The following is a 20,008-nucleotide window of genomic DNA, read 5'->3' as shown; positions in this document are numbered from 1 at the left end:
TCCATTAGCCATCTCATGAGCATCACTAAAAACTTCTCGCAAAAAAGACTTTCATACGTAGGCACATTTAGATTGAAAATATAATGTAAAGTATACTCCGTGCGCACGCTTATGTTCATATACATACTTTATACTTTATAACATAGGTATTTATAAACTTACGATTATCATTGCTACTTTGAGCACACTGGCGCAATTTGGGTCATATTGTTGGGGTTGCTATTTATTTTGATTAAAATTAACCTTATGGGACAAAGTGTCATTACCACCCACATCCCTCTCTATTATTATTTGAACTAAAATACTTTATAATAATTTTAACTTATATAACTTATGTGAAATATATATCATCTTATGTAAAGTCAATTTGTCATTAATTATTTGTGGTACTTCAATTACCTATTTGAAAATCATCATGTATGTATTTATTTTATTCAGAGTTCTTGGAATAAGTTTACCTGTTGTTTTTTTTCACCAAAGGCAACCAATGTCATATATTTTGATTTTTATGCTAAAAATTATGTATATTTGAAACCTTATATCAAATTCAAATGACATATGAAAAAAAAAATCAAATTTAAATAATGACAAGATTAAATGATGACAAGACTAATAATCGTATACAAGCTACCAAAGTGTTCCCTTTAAAAAAATTTATTTTTCAAATGATGAAGTTGATTATAAAACTTCTTATATTTATTAAAAAATGTATTATAGGTACCTACATGGATTTAATTGCAACATTGAATCATAGAATACACTGATGGTTTATTTCATTCTGTGATAATAAATAGCGATTTGATGAAGTACTTGTTGAATGCTATTATTATTCCATGTAAACACATTTCAATTAAATCAAAATTTTACTATTTGTTGATAAAATATATTTTTAATCATTAATACTTCTGTTTTTTTTTTTTTTAAATAAATATATTTAAAAATAATTTTTGTACTGTACAGTTTTTATAGGGACAAGTTTTCTATTTATATTGTCATCAGTGCCAGATTAAACATTTGTGGGCCCCTAGGCAATTCAAATGTTGGGCCCTACAAAATAATTGTTTACATACATTTTTAACATTACTATGCAGTAATTAAAATAAACAGCTTTAATAATAACCAACTATTATTTTTAGAAACAAAATCGCGTTTATTGAGTTTTTTTATATACAAGAAAAATCAATAAATTATTATATTATTTCTATTTTTTTTCAAAATAATTGTATTATTATTAATTCCTATAACGTCTACAACCAAATATATATATTATATTTCATAATGACTTATGTCCCATAAATTCATAAATAAAATACATGTATTATTAAATAAAATAAAATATAATTTTCCGTTTTCACAGGGCCCCTTAAATGAGTGAGGCCTAAGGCGGGCGCCTACTCCGCTTAATAGGTAATCCGGCATTGATTCTCATAAAAGTTGAATCATTTATGATTTTAATCTAAAAATTCAATAAGCCAAGCAAAAAGAGAAAAAAAAACAAATTAGTTTCAGGTGAAATCATAGAAATATATTGAAAATAACACAGCAATTAAAACTAAATATTTAATAATTTAAAAACAATATTTAAAAAAAAAAGCTATCAATCAAATTAGGTATTCGACTTTTATCTGCCTTCTGAAAACAAATCGCAGCCTGTTTGCCTAGCTCGAGCTTTAGCTTGTTCAGGTGTTAAAGATTCTTCTTCATTAGGTTCTAAAGGTTCGCCATTTTCTTTCAGTTTGTTTTTATTAAAATCATTAATAATCTTACTGCGATAAACCACATTAAATAAATCTTTTGCTGTGAACTCAGACTGATTTACCTCTGGAACTCTGTATGATACGTATGGTTTCAACTGTAATTAAAATACGATTTTTCATTATACTGACTGATTACTTTGAGACTTGCAATACTCACATTGAAATCTTCTAAATCTGGAACAATAATATCAGGAATTTTTTCTTGGACAGTCACATACTTACGGCCAATTTTAACAGTAGTTTCTCTTACACCATAATCTGAGTACACAGTATTGACAAATTATTTAACATAAACAAATTAATATCATAAGATTATTATTACCAGCAACTTGAAATTCTTTATTTGGATTTTCTTCTTGCTGTTTTTTGAAATGATTTGTTCCTCGGTTGTAGATTATGAAATTTTTGAAATTTCTCTTCCCATTTCTTACAGAAGATGAAGAAAACGATCTGCACAAATGTTTCACTGAGAAACTCATATTGAAGAAACCTTTTTCAAACTTAGGTAATTAATTATGTTAAATTCTTTTAGGTTTTATCAGTTAATGGTTTATCATTGCCGATTATACTTGATATTAAAGGATCATTACATTTTGTTCTACAAAATATTTGTTCCACAGTATTGTTGTTTCAAAGTGAACTAACCTTTTATTCCATGACACATTTGTTCCAATATACTTTTATTCCAAATCTTTTTATTCCAATGGATTTTTTTCCACAGTATATTTGTTCCAAAGTACTTTCTTCCAATAATATTTTGTTCCATATGACACTTCTTCCATCTACAAAATTGATTAGAAAACCAAATCTTGACTACAACAATAAAAAATTATGATAAGACAAAAATGAAAGAACGGAGTATGAAGGAAACAGATTTGCTTACTCATTTGGATATCTAGAGGGGTTCATTTGTATGTTCTAAACATTGTAAAATGTAAAAACTTTACAATTTGCTTGTTTCTAATGTGATAATTGGTGACCTAACCTAACCCGGCGGTAAATTTTTGAATTAAAGAATCTTAATAAAAATCAACTCAAAATCAAATGAGATACCTGATTGACCTTATAGTCAATGATTTGTAATTATATTTGAGCAAGTTTTCCAAAATTCTTAACTCATACAATTTTTTAACAAAAATGATTAAGTATCACTGTTGAATTAAACGCATTATCAGAAGGAGAAAAGAACTGGGATGAATAAAAAAAAGTACATTACGTTGATGTAAATATTTATATTATAACTCTAAATATATTTAGTATTTTTAATACTTTAGTTACCCTAGATTTAGACAAAAAATGGTCTAAATACCATAAACAAATAGCAAAATTTATTTATCAAAAATCTTGTGGTCATTGGTTTAGGTATCAAAAATATTGTTAGCCAACTGAAAAACTTTTAATGATCTATAATTTTTTATAGTTAATTATTAATTAATTTTTGTATTAGATAATCTTGTGATAAATTCAATTGTTTGATTTAAAAAAAGAATATATTTGTTGGTTGCACAACATTAATTTTAATTCTCTTTTTAGTTAAATAATGATAAATTATTGTAACAATAGTTATTATTATTGTACTGTACTTAGATGCTATCAAATCATGTGTTAAAGAATCAATGGAATCTATACAAATAAATGTTAGTAATGACTGTGAAGATGCAAATTATAATCATTCATCTACAATCAATATTGCTCATAAATTAAGTAATATTTTTACGTATTTGAAATATAGCATAGAAAAACAGTTATTTAAATATTGAAATTATTTTATTATAATTGTAAATAAATGAGAAAAAATAAAAATTTAACTACAAACCGTCAACAGTAATCGGTACTTGTAAACTGTAAGCTTAGTAATAATTTAAACAATTTATTATTTATTTGTTGATATGGAAATAAAATTATGCTTTTGAATCATATTAAAATGTATATATATATATATATATATATTATTGTGTTTATAATATGATATTAGTTAGGTAAATATTTTATTTATTGTTTGATAATTAGATATTAAACTATTAGTAAATGTCGGTTCTGTATAGGGTGACCATACGTCCCGTTTAAAACGGGATTGTCCCTTTTTTATCATTATGTCCCGTTGTCCCGATAAACTTTGAATGGGACGCTTTTTGTCCCGTTTTTAGAATAGGGACCCGTTTTAATCACGTTACTTCTATAAAAATTGTAAACCGAGAGCAAAGAAAAAAAAATAAGACATGTCATATAGTATATATGTATGTACTACGAACTCATGTGTGATACTTCTAAAGAAATCGATATTAAATACGAATAGTTTACCAATGTAAAGTACTATTTATAATCAACGATATTCGGTATAATAGGTATATTAGGTATATTAATCGAAAAATCGAACATTGTTGTGAGTCGTTAGTGTTATCACTTGTATTGTTTTTTTTAAATGCCTAAAAAGAAATATACGTTTACTGTACCTTTGCAGATTAACTTATGCAATAATAGAAATAATATTATCAATCACAAATATTATATGGACGAACGAAAAAAATAGTTTTCTCGTACCAATTGTCAAAGCAATAATAATTCTTAAAAATAATTTAAAAAAATATTCCTGTAATGATTTTTATGATTTATTGTTAACACAACCAAAACTATTAAATGCAATCAGTTCATCAAAAATATATAATGTCAAAGAATGTAATGAAGAAAATTATGAACAATCGACTCAAATAATTCTAAATAATCAACTCAATAAAAATAAAAAATATTTTAAGTAATTTTTTTTCAATCTCACAGCAAAAATAGAATGCAAATCAATTTTTAATTAAAATATCAAACTAATTAAAAATTATTTTTATTGCATATAATATTGAAGTTAAAAAAAATGTTGTCTTTTTTTTGAGAACATATTTGTCCCGTTTTTTTCTTTCATAAATATGGTCACCCTAGTTCTGTATCAAATCATTGTACATTAAAAAATGTGTAATACGAATTTGTATGAAAAATAGGAACTGATATTGGCTGCCTCTGGAAGTGTATGTTCATTATAAGTGAATTTTCAAAAACTGAAAAGTACCTATAAAAGATTTAAGATTGTTTTTTCTGAGCATAAAATGTGAACTGTATTATAACTTTAAAATATAGGAAAATTTTAATAATGTACCTACTTAAAACTTTACACTAAAATATTCACTCAATATGAGCATTAAGCACCAACTACAATACATTAATTCATGATTAAGGCTTACAAATAGATGTTCTAATTTTAAAAAATGAAAACAAAATTTGGATAAAATATAGGAAACAGATATTATTTTTTAGTGAAATGGTCTTTTAAATTTTAAGTCAGGTCTTGCTTACGTTATAATAACGTTATACATGAAAATAAAGATTAAAATTTTTAAACGTAATCAAACGGAAAACTATAAACGAAAAAAAAATACCAACAAACCAAACATAACAAACATAAACATAGAACAAAATAAAAATACAGGATAACACATAACGATTAACAATATATGTATACGAAGACAAGAAATCAATAACGGTATAAGTGCCAACAATTTGTTTTTGAGTTATTCAATTTTTTTTGTTCTATCAAAAAATTGTTGATAAAAAAACTTAAATTACATTTTTATTTATAATCTAAATTACGTGAATTTTTTTACCTTTATATTTTAAAAATAATGTTCTATTCAGAAAAATTTAGATGGTGATATATGCCATATAAATGGCAAATTTAACCGGCACAAACGAGATAAGCACTAATGAAAAGAGTATCTAGTGTTTTTGATAAATTAAATCATTTAACGGCCAGTGACCAAAAATGTATGGTTAATCTCATCATACTCGTCCGTAATCGTCAAATAAATCCAAAAATATAACAAAATTTTATTTTTATTTTGTCCGATGCAGTTATCTGACAACACAGTAAGTTTTCTTTTCATCATGATATTATTTATTATGTACAGGACTACTGAGTGCGCTAAAGAGACGTGAAGCAATTACATTATCACCTCGTCCACTCATACCACATATGAATACCAATATGAATACAGATAGAAATAATTACAATAACCCCTAAGGGTGTTGTAGTAATCTCCACGTAAACATTAATTATATTCAACACTTATAACATTCTAAACTATGTAGAACATATCGACCATCAATAGCTATATCATACTATCATAATAGTTACCAAAAGGACAAGGAGGAATTTGGAACGACAAGTACATGGCAATGCCATATTAGAAAACATCCATTAATTCCCTTCTTAGGTCAAAGCCTAAACCTAGTATAAATAAGAGTCCTGGACACTAACATTTATAATAAGTTACTAACTTAATTGAGAATGACCTATGTTATTGCCCAACACGGTATAAATCAATGAATATTTATTTTTTTCCACTTAAAGGTTTGATGTTTATAAAAATATTTTTCGAAGCGATTTATTTTTACATTAATCGATAATTATTATAAACCTATATTATTAAATATATATAATGATTTATAATAATAGTATTTGGTGTATTTGATTTTTGTTGTGCATGAATTAAATAAGTTGCATGAACAATAACGCAGTAAATACATCAAAATAATGAAAACCCCATCCAATAGTAGTTATAATTCTCTTTGATGTACCGACAATCCGACGAAATACACACGTATATGATGTGTACAAACGCGTCCACACTATCACCGTTTTTAATGAATGCTGTGTATGTGAGTGTGCTGTGTGTTTGCATACTATTTGGATGCGCCTTAAGTTAGTTATACACCGAAAATCAAAAATCTGTTGATGGATATACGTACTAATTTACCCCTAGTCCTTGAATAATACCGTTAATTTATAATATACAGATAAGCCACGCTATAGGAATACGTGGAAACAGTATTTTTAATAACTTTGAAATCCGAAGTTATTTATCAAATATATATACATAACTTATATATATATTATTGAAACATATATTATAAATAAAACTATTGTATTGCTTGTAATTTGTAAACAATTTTGTTGGAATTCTATTATTATTTTTCATACAGAACAAGTTTCTTAATTTACACGACATTTGTGATTTACGCGACATGTTCAGATCAAAGGTTCGTTTGCTACTCCTACATATAATTGGAGGGGAAAAATTGTTTTCTTGCCAAGCTTCAGCTCCTAGACTTGTTCAGAGACTGTCACTCCTGCGATATTGCTATTACCAGCCATTTGCGAATGTTGCGATTTTCATTTAATATAATTTATTGTTAGATACTTCAAAATAGTTATAGTTTTTTCATTATTATTAATTTTATTTAATATTTATTTTAATATTAATGAATTTGTATTTTTTCATTTTTTTTATTATATATTTTTAGTATTAATGAATTTGATACAATTTATTATTAATAGTTTCTAGAACTATAATAGTTTTAAAAAGCTAAAAAAAAAATATTATTATTAATTATATAATAATTATTAAAATATAATAATTTTAGTTTAGTTTTATAATTTTTTATATAATTTTTTTTTTAATTTTTACATATTTTGAATTTCTTTTGCTTGTTGAACTTATTTGTTTTTTAGTATGGATCCAGTTGATCCAGTATTGGAGTTACCGATACCCTTGGAACCTTTATCTAGAGCAATTCCAGGACTTCGAGGAAGATCAACAGTGTAAATTGATGAAAGAGGATATGTCTACTATCAACATTCCATTAGGGGAAGTATTCGGTTAGTAATGGAAAACATTAGACATATAATTATTTCAACTTTAATCTAAAAGACTTGTAAAAAAAAAGATGATTAAATTGTATTATAGTTTATTTGTGAACATTATTGAAGTTAGCAAAGGCGCCGCGAGGGGGTTGCAAGGGAGTGCAATTGCACCCCCCTGTTAAAATTCATGGCGGCGCCCTTGGAAGTTAGGTACATAGTATAGGAACTTCATAAACATACTTTCTTTTTAATATTACATTTTTTAATAAAAAAATTTCATCAAATTCAAAAAAATGTATTAATAATATATCCAAAACATTAGTTATATAAAATCCGATACTTTTTATTCAAATAAATATGAGAAAATATAAGAATATTCCGTTTCCAATTATTTTGAATTAACATTAATTTTACAATTATATTTCAACATAAATCTAATGATGCAGAATTATAAATGTGATTAAAATTTAAATATTTGAGACATGAAAATCGCCGTTATGGATGTCCAGTATCTGTAAAAATGACAATAATTGAAGGAGCACAAATTATAATTTCTGAACGTCATGTTCATAGTCACGAATCAGCACCTCAATATGCAGTGGCGTTGCGAGGCTATGTTAATAGTTTAAGAGACAGAGCTATTAGGGAGAACATTATTCCACACAATATTATTGACCAGGAAGCGCATTTGTAAGTTTTTTAACAAATTAATCATTTGACCTTATAACATGATTGTATATAAACGTATTAAGTACAAATAAATAATTATATAGATTCCCTGAAGCGGCGATGTATATAGGTCGTCCAGCTGCTCTTAGGGCTATTGCAGGAGCTAGGCATCGGAACAATCCTCCTATTCCAGATTTTTTAGCAGACTGGATAAATATTTTGAATTCTAATGAATGGGGCCCAAGATTGCGATATGTTAATGGGCCAATGACTCCTTTCTACCAAGGCCCCTTGGAGTTATTGAGGGATGATGGAAGTACACGCTTTATAGGACTCGTGTTTACCAACAATACTTTCATGCAGGAATTGAATGTACACCTCGAAGGAGTACGAACAATGTGTATGGACAGTACTTTTCAAATAAGACCATGGTAACCAGCTGACATAGAACAGTTGTTTACAGTACAAATTATTTTTAATAATGTAGTTAGTTTAAAATAAAGACATACATAGTACACATGTAAATATTATACATACATTTAAAATATGATTTATCTCTTTTCAGTCAATTCCAATTATACATGCCCTACTAGTTGATCGCCAAACCGAGTCCTACATCCGGGTACTTCAATTTCTAAGGTATGATTTGCAGTTGAACATAAATTATGAAAACCTGCAGGTTATGACTGATTTTGAATAGGGCCTAAGAAATGCCATAGGTAGAGTGATCCCAGAAGCCAACAATTCTGGCTGTTGGTTTCATTATATTCAGGTAGGTACTTTAAAAATAAAGAGAAATCAAATTAACTCTTACTATACATAAATAAATTATTTAATGACATGTGAAGGTAATAGACAGTTTTTTAATAAATGTTGTCTTATTCAGAGCATTATACATTATGTTCGAAGTCATCATCTAATGCAGTTATGCAGAGAAAATGAAAATGCAAGGCGAATTCTGCGAATGGTAATATTTTTTTTACGATGAATAAGAGAGTAAATGAGAATTTTATTATAAAATTAAAAACTTTTACAGTATAACCACTAAACAAAGAAAATATATTGAGTAAGAATGTACTATGTACCAGAATTTGTTTTAATTTAATAAAAAAAACAAAATAGTATATGTGCTAAATAATTGCATCTGTAGTAGAATAAAGTGTTGTACTTGCATGTAAATATTAAAATAAATTTTCTTTGGTTAGAAATTTCTCTTTTCCTTTTAATAAATCAATTTTAGTTAGGTATCCAAGTAAAAATTTACTAATCAAACTAATATATCAATATTTTTGTATAGTTGTAATATTTGATTGATTTTTCTTAACATTAATTTCTGTTAACATTTTTTATATTAGTTAATGGCTTTAGTTCATCTGCTAGCAGTTGTCATACAACATCATGGCAATTCTTTCTCTATCCACTTAGGCTTAAGACTAATTCAAGATCTAGGTGAGTTAATAATCATTAATTAAATAATGCTAAGTCGTCTGTTTAGGATTTAGTTTTATGAATATGATTTTAATATTTTTGACTACAGTTACCAGCTATAATTTAGTGATAGAATTGGAACCTCTAATGCGATATTATGAGTGATTCTGGATGGATACAGTGACTCCACAGAGGTTTACAGTATTTGGACTCGCACACAGAATCAATAATTTTATATAGTCTTGTCATGCGTCCCTCCTCCGATTAATGGGCCAACATCCAAACCTTTATCGGTTCTACGGTAATTATTTAAAAAAAAAAAAAAAATAGCAACTGTAAAGAAAAAGTCTGTATTTGTACAAATTTTTAGATCACTTAAGAACAGTCGAGGAAAGGGCTCGAAATGATTTTAGCAGAGCAGTCAATGGACAGAAGGTATGGGCAATAATAATTTTTAAATAATTTGTGAACTGTTATGATATGATTATTGTTTATTAAATGTTTATATTTGTAATCTCTATATATGTGTAATTTTTAATTGTTATAATTTAATAGGTAAGACAAACAAATTATAGATCAAACCTAAGCAATAGTACAACTATCAAAAATGCTTGGGTGAATGTGGAAAATAGTAACTACAATTTGGAAGATTTCATAAGAAATGTTTCATACACCCCGGAACAAATACTCAGGAACGAAATTGGGGAGCCAAATTTTCCACATCGTAATACATCTTGCATGTTATTTAAAGTGATCAATAGTTTAAGTTTAACTTTATATTTTAATTTTTATTTTTAGAAGCTATAGTTCCAGCTATAAATATGCAGCCACTAGTACCATCAGCATCATTACAACCACAGCCAATTTTGCCCCCTTCATATTGGGTCCAATCCGTCAACCACCTATTCTACAGAATCAGCTCCAGATTCAACCATTGTCACCACCACATCAGCTTCAAATTCGTCCTCCATCTTAAGTGTTACATATAGGAGAGTTAATAGTCAATGTTCCCCTCAGGAGACGCGGTCGAGGTAGAGGAAGGCATTTCCAAATTGGTTGACCTTATCATATAGGTAAAAAAAAAAAAAATGTTTTAAAACACTAGTTAATTTAATATATAGTTAATCCAATAAAATATAATATAGAAAATCATGGTCGCAAAGCAAGAGGACCACGACGGCAAACAATTGCTGGCAATGGTAGAGGTGATGAACAGCCACTACCAAATCATGAAATAGCACAATTGAATAGAGAGATTGATAATGATAATGGTAAAGCTAATTTGAATTTAAATATAAATCACAACAAGAATTGATTTTAAGTTTAAATATAAAATTTTTTATTGTTTACAGAACCAATAATTCCTCTACCGGCCAATGACCAACCACTTATTTAGGAGAATATGGGTGGATAAAAATAAAATTATTTTTACAATAATTATACTAAACGCATAAAATATTAAATGTAAATGATATACCTAATTCCTATTTTATTTGTTTTTTTGTAGATGTCTTGGAACTGTGTACAATATGTTTTGAAGAAGTGGTGGTTGTAAGGTTGAATCCTTGTGGCCATCAATATTGTATTCAGTGTGTCACTAGAATGATGGAAAAAAATTATAATATATGTCCTCTTTGAAGAAATTCAATATCTAGATATGAAGGGTATAATATTTAAAAAAAAATTAATTTTTTGTAATTTTCAATTGTATTTTTTTTTATATGTATCTCAAAGGCCGAAACTAAAGAAAAAAATAAAGATATTTTTAGTGTTTAAAATTTTGAATTTAATATATTAATTATTTTTATCTTGTACATATTATATATACCTATATCTATTTTAATAAAATTCTTTAAAACAAAATTTGTTACCATGTATTTTTAATTGATTGAATAAGTACCGACATTTTGGATCATAAATGATTTATTTGAGTAAAAAAAAAAATTTCTCTTACACAAAAAAATCAAAGAAATATAATTAAAAAAACATCCGAATTGTATACAAATTCATCCAAGTTGACTTGTTTTGCATATTTCTTAGATAGAATAATTAAATTATTGTATTTATGATGGATACATAAAATATTATTAACATTGCTACATTATTAAGTAAGTTTAGCATGAAATTAATAAATAGGGAATGTATTCAAAACAATAATATGGAATGCTTGATTAAATAGGTCAGCAGTAGTTAATAGTTCAAAAGTATGCTGCTAAGAACTATTCATATTTTACTATATAAATATTTATATAATTTAAATAACTTATAGGTATTGTAGTGCATTGTAAGAAAAATGAGTTTAGACTTTAGATTAAGTTAATGTGTAGAAAATACATAGATATTATTGAAATTAGAAATTCTTTGCCTCATACGTGATTGAACGACTGAAATTTGATGAGTGATCAAGCACTGCAACTGAACAGAAGTGAATTTTTTTTTCCGGAAAAAAGAAATTATTAACGATTCTAAGAACTTGGTGAAAGATTGAATACTCATGAAATCCAAATTATTCACAGAATGTTCGTGTAAGTGCATATTATGTGGATATGATAACATTTTCTTAATCATTTGTTCCGATGAAATAGTAAAATTTTGTTCCAAAACACTATAGATCCACATTTGGAAGAAGTATAGTGTGGAACAAAGTGAATCGAAACAAATATTTTGTGGAACAATAGTGTATAGCCCGATATTAAAGACGACAAAACATTTTCATGGAAGAAAGCACTTTGCACTTAGCCGCATTTTACTAAGACGAGGGACTCAGCAAAGATAAATTGCACATTCAGTCTTCATGCCAGGAAGATTAAATTATTAATATTTAATTAAAGATTTTATTTTATATGTAATTGTATTTTAAACTCTTTTTAAACATAAATAAAGACAAGCCAAAGATTTCACATTATTATTAATAATTGTATATTTTTTTGTAGTATTCAATTGGACACAAGTTTTTCCATAAATTTAAACATAATACATCTAAATTAATGTAAATTATTTTATTTATTACAATTAACTTAATAAACATCTTCAATTAATTCAATAACTATTTTTATACAGAAAAATACAAAATATAGTGAAACATTTAAAGCTAATATAAAAATATACATATATTTCATTGTCTATATGAAGCTTGTTGAATATACTTCAAGAGAATTTCTTTTGTTACAGGAGTTTCAATACTATGGCAAATAGCTGAAAACAACATTTTTATTTTTTTGAAATTAAAAACGTAAACAAATAAATATAATAATTCACATACCTATTGCAGTTTTAAGAGCGTTAGGAAAAGATTTGTCAACGCGTTCACGCATAAACTTCCAATTCCCATTTTCAAATTTACATTCTATTATTTTTCCATCCATGTTTTTTAATTCTTTAGTGTATTTCATTTTAGAGAAAGGTTCATGTTTACCACCTACATACAAATATCCCACTTTTGACTCCAACATACTAAATATTTTTAAAAATTGTAAAAAAAATGAATTTAATATTCAGATTATATACATTACCCAGTTCCACCCTCTGTAACAATTTTAAGTCTAAAATCAACAGAATTTAATTCTAATGGTTTCCATTTCAGTACTTCAGGGCACGTACCAGCTACATAAGACTATGGTGATAAAAATTAAAAACAAGTTAGGTATACTACATAATATGTTGCAACAATAATAATAAATTAAATAATTTAACAATACATCAGTTGACGGTTGGAATATGAGACCATCAGGTTCGTGACATAAATTTTTACTAAAATTTCCGAGCAACTTATCAGTAGCATTAATATCATAGAACTGTTTTAAACGTATACTAAATGGTTCATGAGTTTTATTTAAACGGCCAGTAATCATAGCTTGGTGCCTTGGTTTTATTATATCTATCTAAAAGCATTAGATTTAGTTAATATTTAATTTGAAATGGTTTTTAATATATATATGATTAAATAAAATATTATTTATTGATAAAATATTAATCCAAAGATTCATAATATATTTTAAATTTCAACATATTTTATATACTAACTTCAATTAGCATTAATCTGTTTGGAAAAAATGGTTCTTTACCAACATCAAAGCCTTCAAATGCAACAACATCATATACTAGATAGCGAGGTATATTTTGACCATCAACTTTATCAATGATCATTTCCTAAAACAACAGTAATTTTTGTGAGTAATTTCACAAATAAATCATATTATAAATAAGTAATTACGCCATCCAATAATGTGTCTTTTAAATGATGATCTAGGTTTTTTCTATGCAAAAATTTTAAACCTTCTACTTCAAATACACTGTTGTCTCTATCAATAAAATAAATTTCATTTTCACCTTGGATATACATCATGTACCTATTGTTTATAAAAAATTTAAATTTATAACCAAGTATAATTTTTTTTTCTTCAAAAAATTATAACTATATAATAAATAAATAATAATAATTATAGTAAAAATAAAAATAAAAATTGACCAATGACTTTTTAAAAATAAATTACCTAGTACCATCAGCTTTCCATGTTACACGATAAGGTTTTGTACTTAATAATTTCATATTTTTGATATCCATAGAAACAGGTTGTGAACCAGGAAATCCATTTCTATATATGTATATAAAAAAAAAAAATGTATATTGTTAATAAAAAATAAAAGTAAAATATAGATTTGATACCAAATAATTCACATGATTTTAAAAATGATAGTGTAAATAATTTGCTATTTAATAAGTACAGGATAAAATAAAATTGAATAATCAATGTTAAATTTTAACTTAAATTATTAAAAAATACTGCAATTTGAGAAGGGGATATACAACAAAATACCAGAAAAATTACAAATACAGATTGTAATTTATATAGTATTATACAAAGACATACATTTTGTTGATTGTATCTATAAGTTTAGTATGCAGACTACTTGACTGAATTCAATAAATTTTTTTTTCAATAAATACATTAAGACTTATCAAATATTTCTAATTTTTTTACTGATCATAGGAGGGCACTTATTGTAGTTTAATTTACCATTTTTATTAAACATAGTATAAATTTTTTCCTAAGTATTATTTCTTCAAGTTCTTCAACTTAGTTATTTATTAATAAATATATTGGAAAAGAAAAAGGTATAGTATTTTAAGTATTCCTCTTTTAGCATAATTAAGAATAACTTGTTCCCTATTTTACTTTTAAGTTATTTTTTGTGAGTTTTAAAATTGAACAATTTAATTTTTATTAAGATTAATTAAAATAGATGATGTATGTTTTGGTTGAACTAAACAATGAATAATCAACACTCATTCTATGTTTACTGTATCTTTAGAGTACCCTCAAAGTTTAAAGCTTACTGATTTCTTAATGACAGTGAATATATATTAGTAAAACTTTATCTTAGGTTAAAGCCAGATAATTAAGTTACACATTTATAATTATAACAAATTTATCTACAGATCAGCAGTATGTTGCAACACAGATGTTGAAAAACATTGATTGAAAATATAGTTAAATTATATATATTTAATATATTTAATTTAAGTAAAATAACGCAAATAAAATATTTAATCATATTATTACACTATTTAATAACATTTAATTTTAAATGCAACACTAATATCTCAATAAGAATAATTTGATCTTTTTCATACATACATTTAATTAAATATATTTTGTTTGCATAATTTTTTGTTTTGTTTTAAAATATTAGATTTAAATTTAAATTAGTATTCTTACCTATTCCATTTACATAAGTTTTGAACTGTTTTTTGAATGTTTCCTAATCTGGGTTGATCAAAAATAGCTGAAACACCTGACACACCCTCCATAAAGACTGGATTTTGATTATTTATCTCATTTCTTGATCGTTTGTTATTGCTAAATTATAATTTAGATAAATTAATGATAAATTTATATCAGCTTAATCAATGAATACTAAAAAAATAGTTGTACGGTTCATATTCTCGTCTATCTTTAGAATCCTGTTCCCTAAACTCTTGTTTATGTCGTGAGGATGATTCATGTCGATTTGAAAGATGGTTGTCATCTACTGATTCTGAAATAATTTTAAATATTAAAACAAAAATATTGCATAAATTTATAAAAAATATAAAAAATGAATTTAATGATAAGTTTGGATTTGTTTATAAGTATATAATATTCAAAATAATTAATAACTATTAACTACCCAAACACCAATCTGGAAGTTCTGGAGCTAAAATAGGTTTTTCATCTGAGTACCGCTGAAATAACTCAACTATATAATCTTGTTTGTAAATTCCTGGAGGTCTAGTTTATAAAAATGTATATGTTTACTATTTAATACATAAATATTATTCAAATGGCTTTACCTAGCTGCCGCAAATTGAGCTATAGCACTAGTAACATCAAAATCCAATATTTCTATTAAATAAGTAGCTATCATGAATCCAGTTCGATTAAAACCATGAGTGCAATGAACACCTTAGATAAAAAGTAATAATTATTAACTTCCGATTCTTAATATTCAATGTAAAAATAAAAGAATAAATATATGTCACCATAATTTACCTATACATTTCAAAGGATTTTTATCAACAAATTTTGAACATATATCCACAAATAATTGAGCTTGTTCTCTAGTAGGTGGATGGTCATGACCCGCACAAGGGATTTTTACATAACCACATTTCATGTTTTCTATTTCAGATTTATCATAAAAACGGCTTGTTTTTGTTAGATCAATCCATAATCCTAAACAAACCTAAAATAATGTTACTGATAAAATATTATCTATTTCAATCAAATACCTTCATATTTTTTACACAGACAAATTAAATAATTTTAGATACTGAAAAAAAGACTATAATTTTCCTATACATATTTTTATAATCACTTTTAGGAACAAAAGAGTACAACACAATACAGAAAGAATTTGAAAGTGATTTTTTTAAAAATTTTCTAAGAAAATTACATAATGACAGGTAATGTAGTAATGAAGATAATTTAAAGTGTGATTGTATTGGCAAAAATATATAATTTAAATATATACCAATTTTAACTTATGTTTACCTTCATATTAGCCATTGATGAGAACAACATCTCTGTATTGAACCTATTTATGATAGGTACTTGTTCATCATATTTACTATCCAATGGTGTTTTGAATGCCACAAATTTATCAGTTATAGCTGTGAAAGATTTACGAGGGCATTTAATCCATCGTTCAGGAACTGGAGGACTGTGTGAAGAATATGATGAGCTAGATCCATAACGCTTTGATCCTGCGAATTTTTTTTTTTTTTTATTTGATTTTAACTCATAAATATAATTTGTTCATATTAATTCGAAACTATTCTACTTATATTATTTAGTTATATTATGTATTTGGTTTACCCGACATTATTATTATTTGTAAGTTCTAAGTAGTGAGTTAAAACGAATGAAAATTACAATGGTAAATCATCATTTTGAGTGTCGTTTCTTATTTATTTATATTACATTGATTCTTATAGTGATCTAAAGACGTGATTATTATACGTAAACTATTTTTTTTTTTTTAGTTAAATTTTTACTTAACACTATTTTCGCAATCATAACACATCAAAGAAGAGATGAAAAGTTGTTTTTTACTCACTACTCGTTAGTTATGTTAATATCAATCCATTAACAATGATAACGATATTTGTTTACTAATTATTTGTTCATGAAGATATAGACATTTTTTTATTACTCCATGATAATTGGTTGATATTTTTTCTCGGTGCTATCTTTTTATATTGGTACGTGCATTGATAATAGATGTATTAACATCTATTATCAATGGTAACGTGCCAGTCGGTGTCATAGAATATAAATTAGGTCTATGTGTGCCGGTTAGTTCTACAAGAGTAGAACACAATTAATTATACTGCTTGAAATAAAACGAACTCTCGACTTCAAAATTATAACTTTATTACAAATAATTCTAAGTTCACATATTTATTAACTAAACAAATAATTCTAAGTCCAATCAATTTATTTAGTACGTAAACTAGTGATGGGAATGAAATCCGGATTCTTCGAAAATCTGCCAAATCCGCAATTCGCATTTCGCATTTCAGGCTAAAAAATCCGGATTTAAAAATCTGAGATTTTGGTTTATTATTGCAAATTTCTGTATTCTAATTACATAACTTTCATTACACCACTTTTTAGTCGTCATTTTAATTCTCGGACAAGATGATGATGGTATAAATAAGATATCTTAATAATTGGTAAACACTTCAAGTCTTGCGTACCATTATTTTTGGAAATACAAATAATAATAATTAAAATGTATTTTATGATATCTGACTTATATATTTAATATTACACAAAAACTTGTATATGAAATTCTTAATTAGGTTAGGTCAATATTTAACTTAATTTTGAGAATGTTTAATTATTTTGTATTTACTATAAATAGTTCTCGGTAGAATACTAATTCAATGTTTTCAAATATCAAATCCGAATTTTCAAATTTCAGCGAATCCGGATTTTTCCCATCACTAAACGTAAATCAGAGTGATGGTGCTTGCAATGCCACATTTGAGCACATCTGAAAATGGGTCTGTTCAGAATCCCATTATATACCCCAATTTCGTGTGAACCTTATCGTTCTCTGTTTCATGACTATCCAACACAGGATGTGGTCAGTGATAAGTAATTTCCAAATATGGAGATGTTTTCCTAACAATCCAGAATGTGACCAATGCCGGCCCTAGAGGGGGGCAAGCGATACGATCGCACCGGGCCCCGCGCTTGTATGGGGCCCCACAGGGGTATATTTATGGTGGGCTAAGGGGACTTCAGCCCCCCTCCCCGAAATCCAGGAATTGTTTATTAAGTCTGCTTATTATCAGGAGCGTCATTTCAATATTTTTTCCGAGTGTGCGAACTTTTAGGCAGGCCAATTCTGACATTTCACCAGGCCATAAAAAAAAAAAAAAAAAATATATATATATATATATTTTTTTTTTTTTTGCTTATTCCGGGCCTTGAAGGTCCATCGCCGCTTCTACTACGTCTCTCCACAGCTCTCTGTTCTTCGCCAGTTGTTCTCCCTTTCTAATACCCAGAAGCTTGAGGTCTTCTTTGACTCGGTCAGTCCATCGCTGTCTTGGTCTCCCTATCGGTCGTTTTTTATTTGGTTTCCACATTGTGACATCATGCACTGTTGGCCCTCCGCTCTCCAATCATGCCCGGCCCAGTTTATTTGTCTGTTTTAAGAATTCCCACTATGTTTGGTTCATTGAATATTGCCCTCAGTTCTGCATTAGTTCTTCGTTCATATAAATTTTCCTCGTTTCTCTTGGGCCCATAGATTCTACGCAGTATTTTTCTTTCAAATAGTAGTAATCTTTTCTCGTCCGACTTTGTTGACGCCCACGCTCCACAGGCATACAAGACTATAGGCCTAATGAGTACTTTATATAGTCTTATTTTTGTATTTTTGGAGATTAATCTTGATTTAAACACAGGTACAAGCGCAAAATAGCTCTTATTTCCTGCAGTTATTCTCCTTTTAATTTCTTCATGGCTGTTTGCTTGATGGTTAACATCTACTCCCAGGTATTTAAAGTTTGATACCTTTTCGAAGGTAAAGCTTCCGACTATTAACGAATTTTGTACTTGTTCTCTACGTGACAGTATTAAATATTTCGTTTTTTCCTCATTAACTTGTAGTCCAATCTCTTTTCCCTTACTTATTAGTTTTTCTGCCAACTATTTTAGATCTTCTTCGGTTTCTCCTACAATTATTATGTTATCAGCATACGCAGCTAGTGTAATTTGATGTCCTTCTCCTATTTTTAGACCCGTGCCATCATCAAGTACTTCTCTCTCTACTGACTCTAGGGCTATGTTAAATAATGTAGGGGACAACGCATCTCCCTGTCTAAGACCTGTTTCAACTGAGAAATCTTCAGATAGTTCTTCGTTGAACTTAACTTTACACTTGGACTTTTGCACACATGCCTTTATCAATCTCACCAATTTTGTAGGGATCCCGAGTGGGTCATTGCTTTCCATAACCTACGTTGATTAACGGAGTCATATGCCTGTTTGAAATCAACAAATAGTAGGTGCACATCTATGTCGAACTCGTGACTTTTCTCTACTATTTGCTTTATTGTATGAATTTGATCCACTGTAGATTTCCCTGGCATAAAATCTGACTGATATTGCTTTATTATTTCCCTTATGTATGGTTTGATACGGTTTAGTATAATATTCGATACTACTTTATAACAAGTGTTTAGTAGGGATATTCCTCTATAATTTTGGCAAACCATATCGTTTTCTTTTTTGTGAACCGGGCATAGAACTGACATATGCCATGTTGTTGGTATTTCTTCTTGTTGCCATATGTTATCTACTAGTTATTTCGGTTATATCATTAGTTCTTTTCCTCCTCCTTTCAGCAGTTCTGCAACAATTGCGTCTTCCCCTGGTGCCTTCCCATTTTTCAACATATTAACTGCCTT

The 20,008-nt window shown here is 27.3% G+C and overlaps 2 protein-coding genes and 1 pseudogene across 3 annotated transcripts; 1 reads left to right on the top strand and 2 right to left on the bottom strand.

Annotated features, from left to right (window-relative positions):
* Positions 1–1,526: 1,526 nt before the first annotated feature.
* LOC112683859 (39S ribosomal protein L41, mitochondrial) lies at positions 1,527–2,320 on the bottom strand. Its single transcript, XM_025555038.1, has 3 exons — positions 2,080–2,320; positions 1,915–2,015; positions 1,527–1,852 (listed from the first exon to the last, which is right to left on the bottom strand). Exons 1-3 carry the CDS (start codon positions 2,234–2,236, stop codon positions 1,622–1,624), a joined length of 489 nt encoding a protein of 162 aa, XP_025410823.1. The 5' UTR covers positions 2,237–2,320; the 3' UTR covers positions 1,527–1,621.
* Positions 2,321–7,858: 5,538 nt separating this feature from the next.
* LOC112683858 lies at positions 7,859–11,090 on the top strand (annotated as a pseudogene).
* A 1,522-nt stretch (positions 11,091–12,612) lies between these two features.
* LOC112683808 (mRNA-capping enzyme-like) lies at positions 12,613–17,158 on the bottom strand. 2 transcript variants are annotated; one of them, XM_025554976.1, is made up of 14 exons: positions 16,899–17,158; positions 16,575–16,786; positions 16,074–16,266; positions 15,875–15,986; positions 15,712–15,812; positions 15,477–15,579; positions 15,261–15,401; positions 14,034–14,135; positions 13,754–13,889; positions 13,564–13,689; positions 13,239–13,421; positions 13,053–13,153; positions 12,803–12,993; positions 12,613–12,735 (listed from the first exon to the last, which is right to left on the bottom strand). In XM_025554976.1, exons 1-14 carry the CDS (start codon positions 16,903–16,905, stop codon positions 12,656–12,658), a joined length of 1,788 nt encoding a protein of 595 aa, XP_025410761.1. In that variant the 5' UTR covers positions 16,906–17,158; the 3' UTR covers positions 12,613–12,655. The 2 variants fall into 2 exon arrangements, with proteins under 2 accessions (XP_025410761.1, XP_025410762.1); XM_025554977.1 differs by lacking the exon at positions 12,613–12,735 and having other exon boundaries at positions 12,866–12,958.
* Between the last annotated feature and the right edge of the window lie 2,850 nt (positions 17,159–20,008).

This window comes from Sipha flava, unplaced genomic scaffold (assembly GCF_003268045.1).
Source record: "Sipha flava isolate LNK unplaced genomic scaffold, YSA_version1 236_pilon_pilon, whole genome shotgun sequence".
Taxonomy (NCBI): Eukaryota; Metazoa; Arthropoda; class Insecta; order Hemiptera; family Aphididae; genus Sipha; species Sipha flava.
Note: the sequence above shows the minus strand (reverse complement) of the source record. Positions and strands in the feature narration are given on the sequence as shown.

Bases quoted from the DNA above. Each gene is read 5' to 3' on its own strand.
- LOC112683859 (XM_025555038.1), bottom strand. From the start codon at position 2,236: ATGAGTTTCTCAGTGAAACATTTGTGCAGATCGTTTTCTTCATCTTCT. The intron at 2,016-2,079 runs GTAATAATAATC...CTGTGTACTCAG, and splicing joins TAAAGAATTTCAAGTTGCTG to ATTATGGTGTAAGAGAAACT. The intron at 1,853-1,914 runs GTGAGTATTGCA...TTTTAATTACAG, and splicing joins CAGATTTAGAAGATTTCAAT to TTGAAACCATACGTATCATA.
- LOC112683808 (XM_025554976.1), bottom strand. The intron at 15,813-15,874 runs GTAAAGCCATTT...TTTATAAACTAG, and splicing joins GCTCAATTTGCGGCAGCTAG to ACCTCCAGGAATTTACAAAC. The intron at 13,890-14,033 runs GTAATTTATTTT...TATAAACAATAG, and splicing joins TGGAAAGCTGATGGTACTAG to GTACATGATGTATATCCAAG.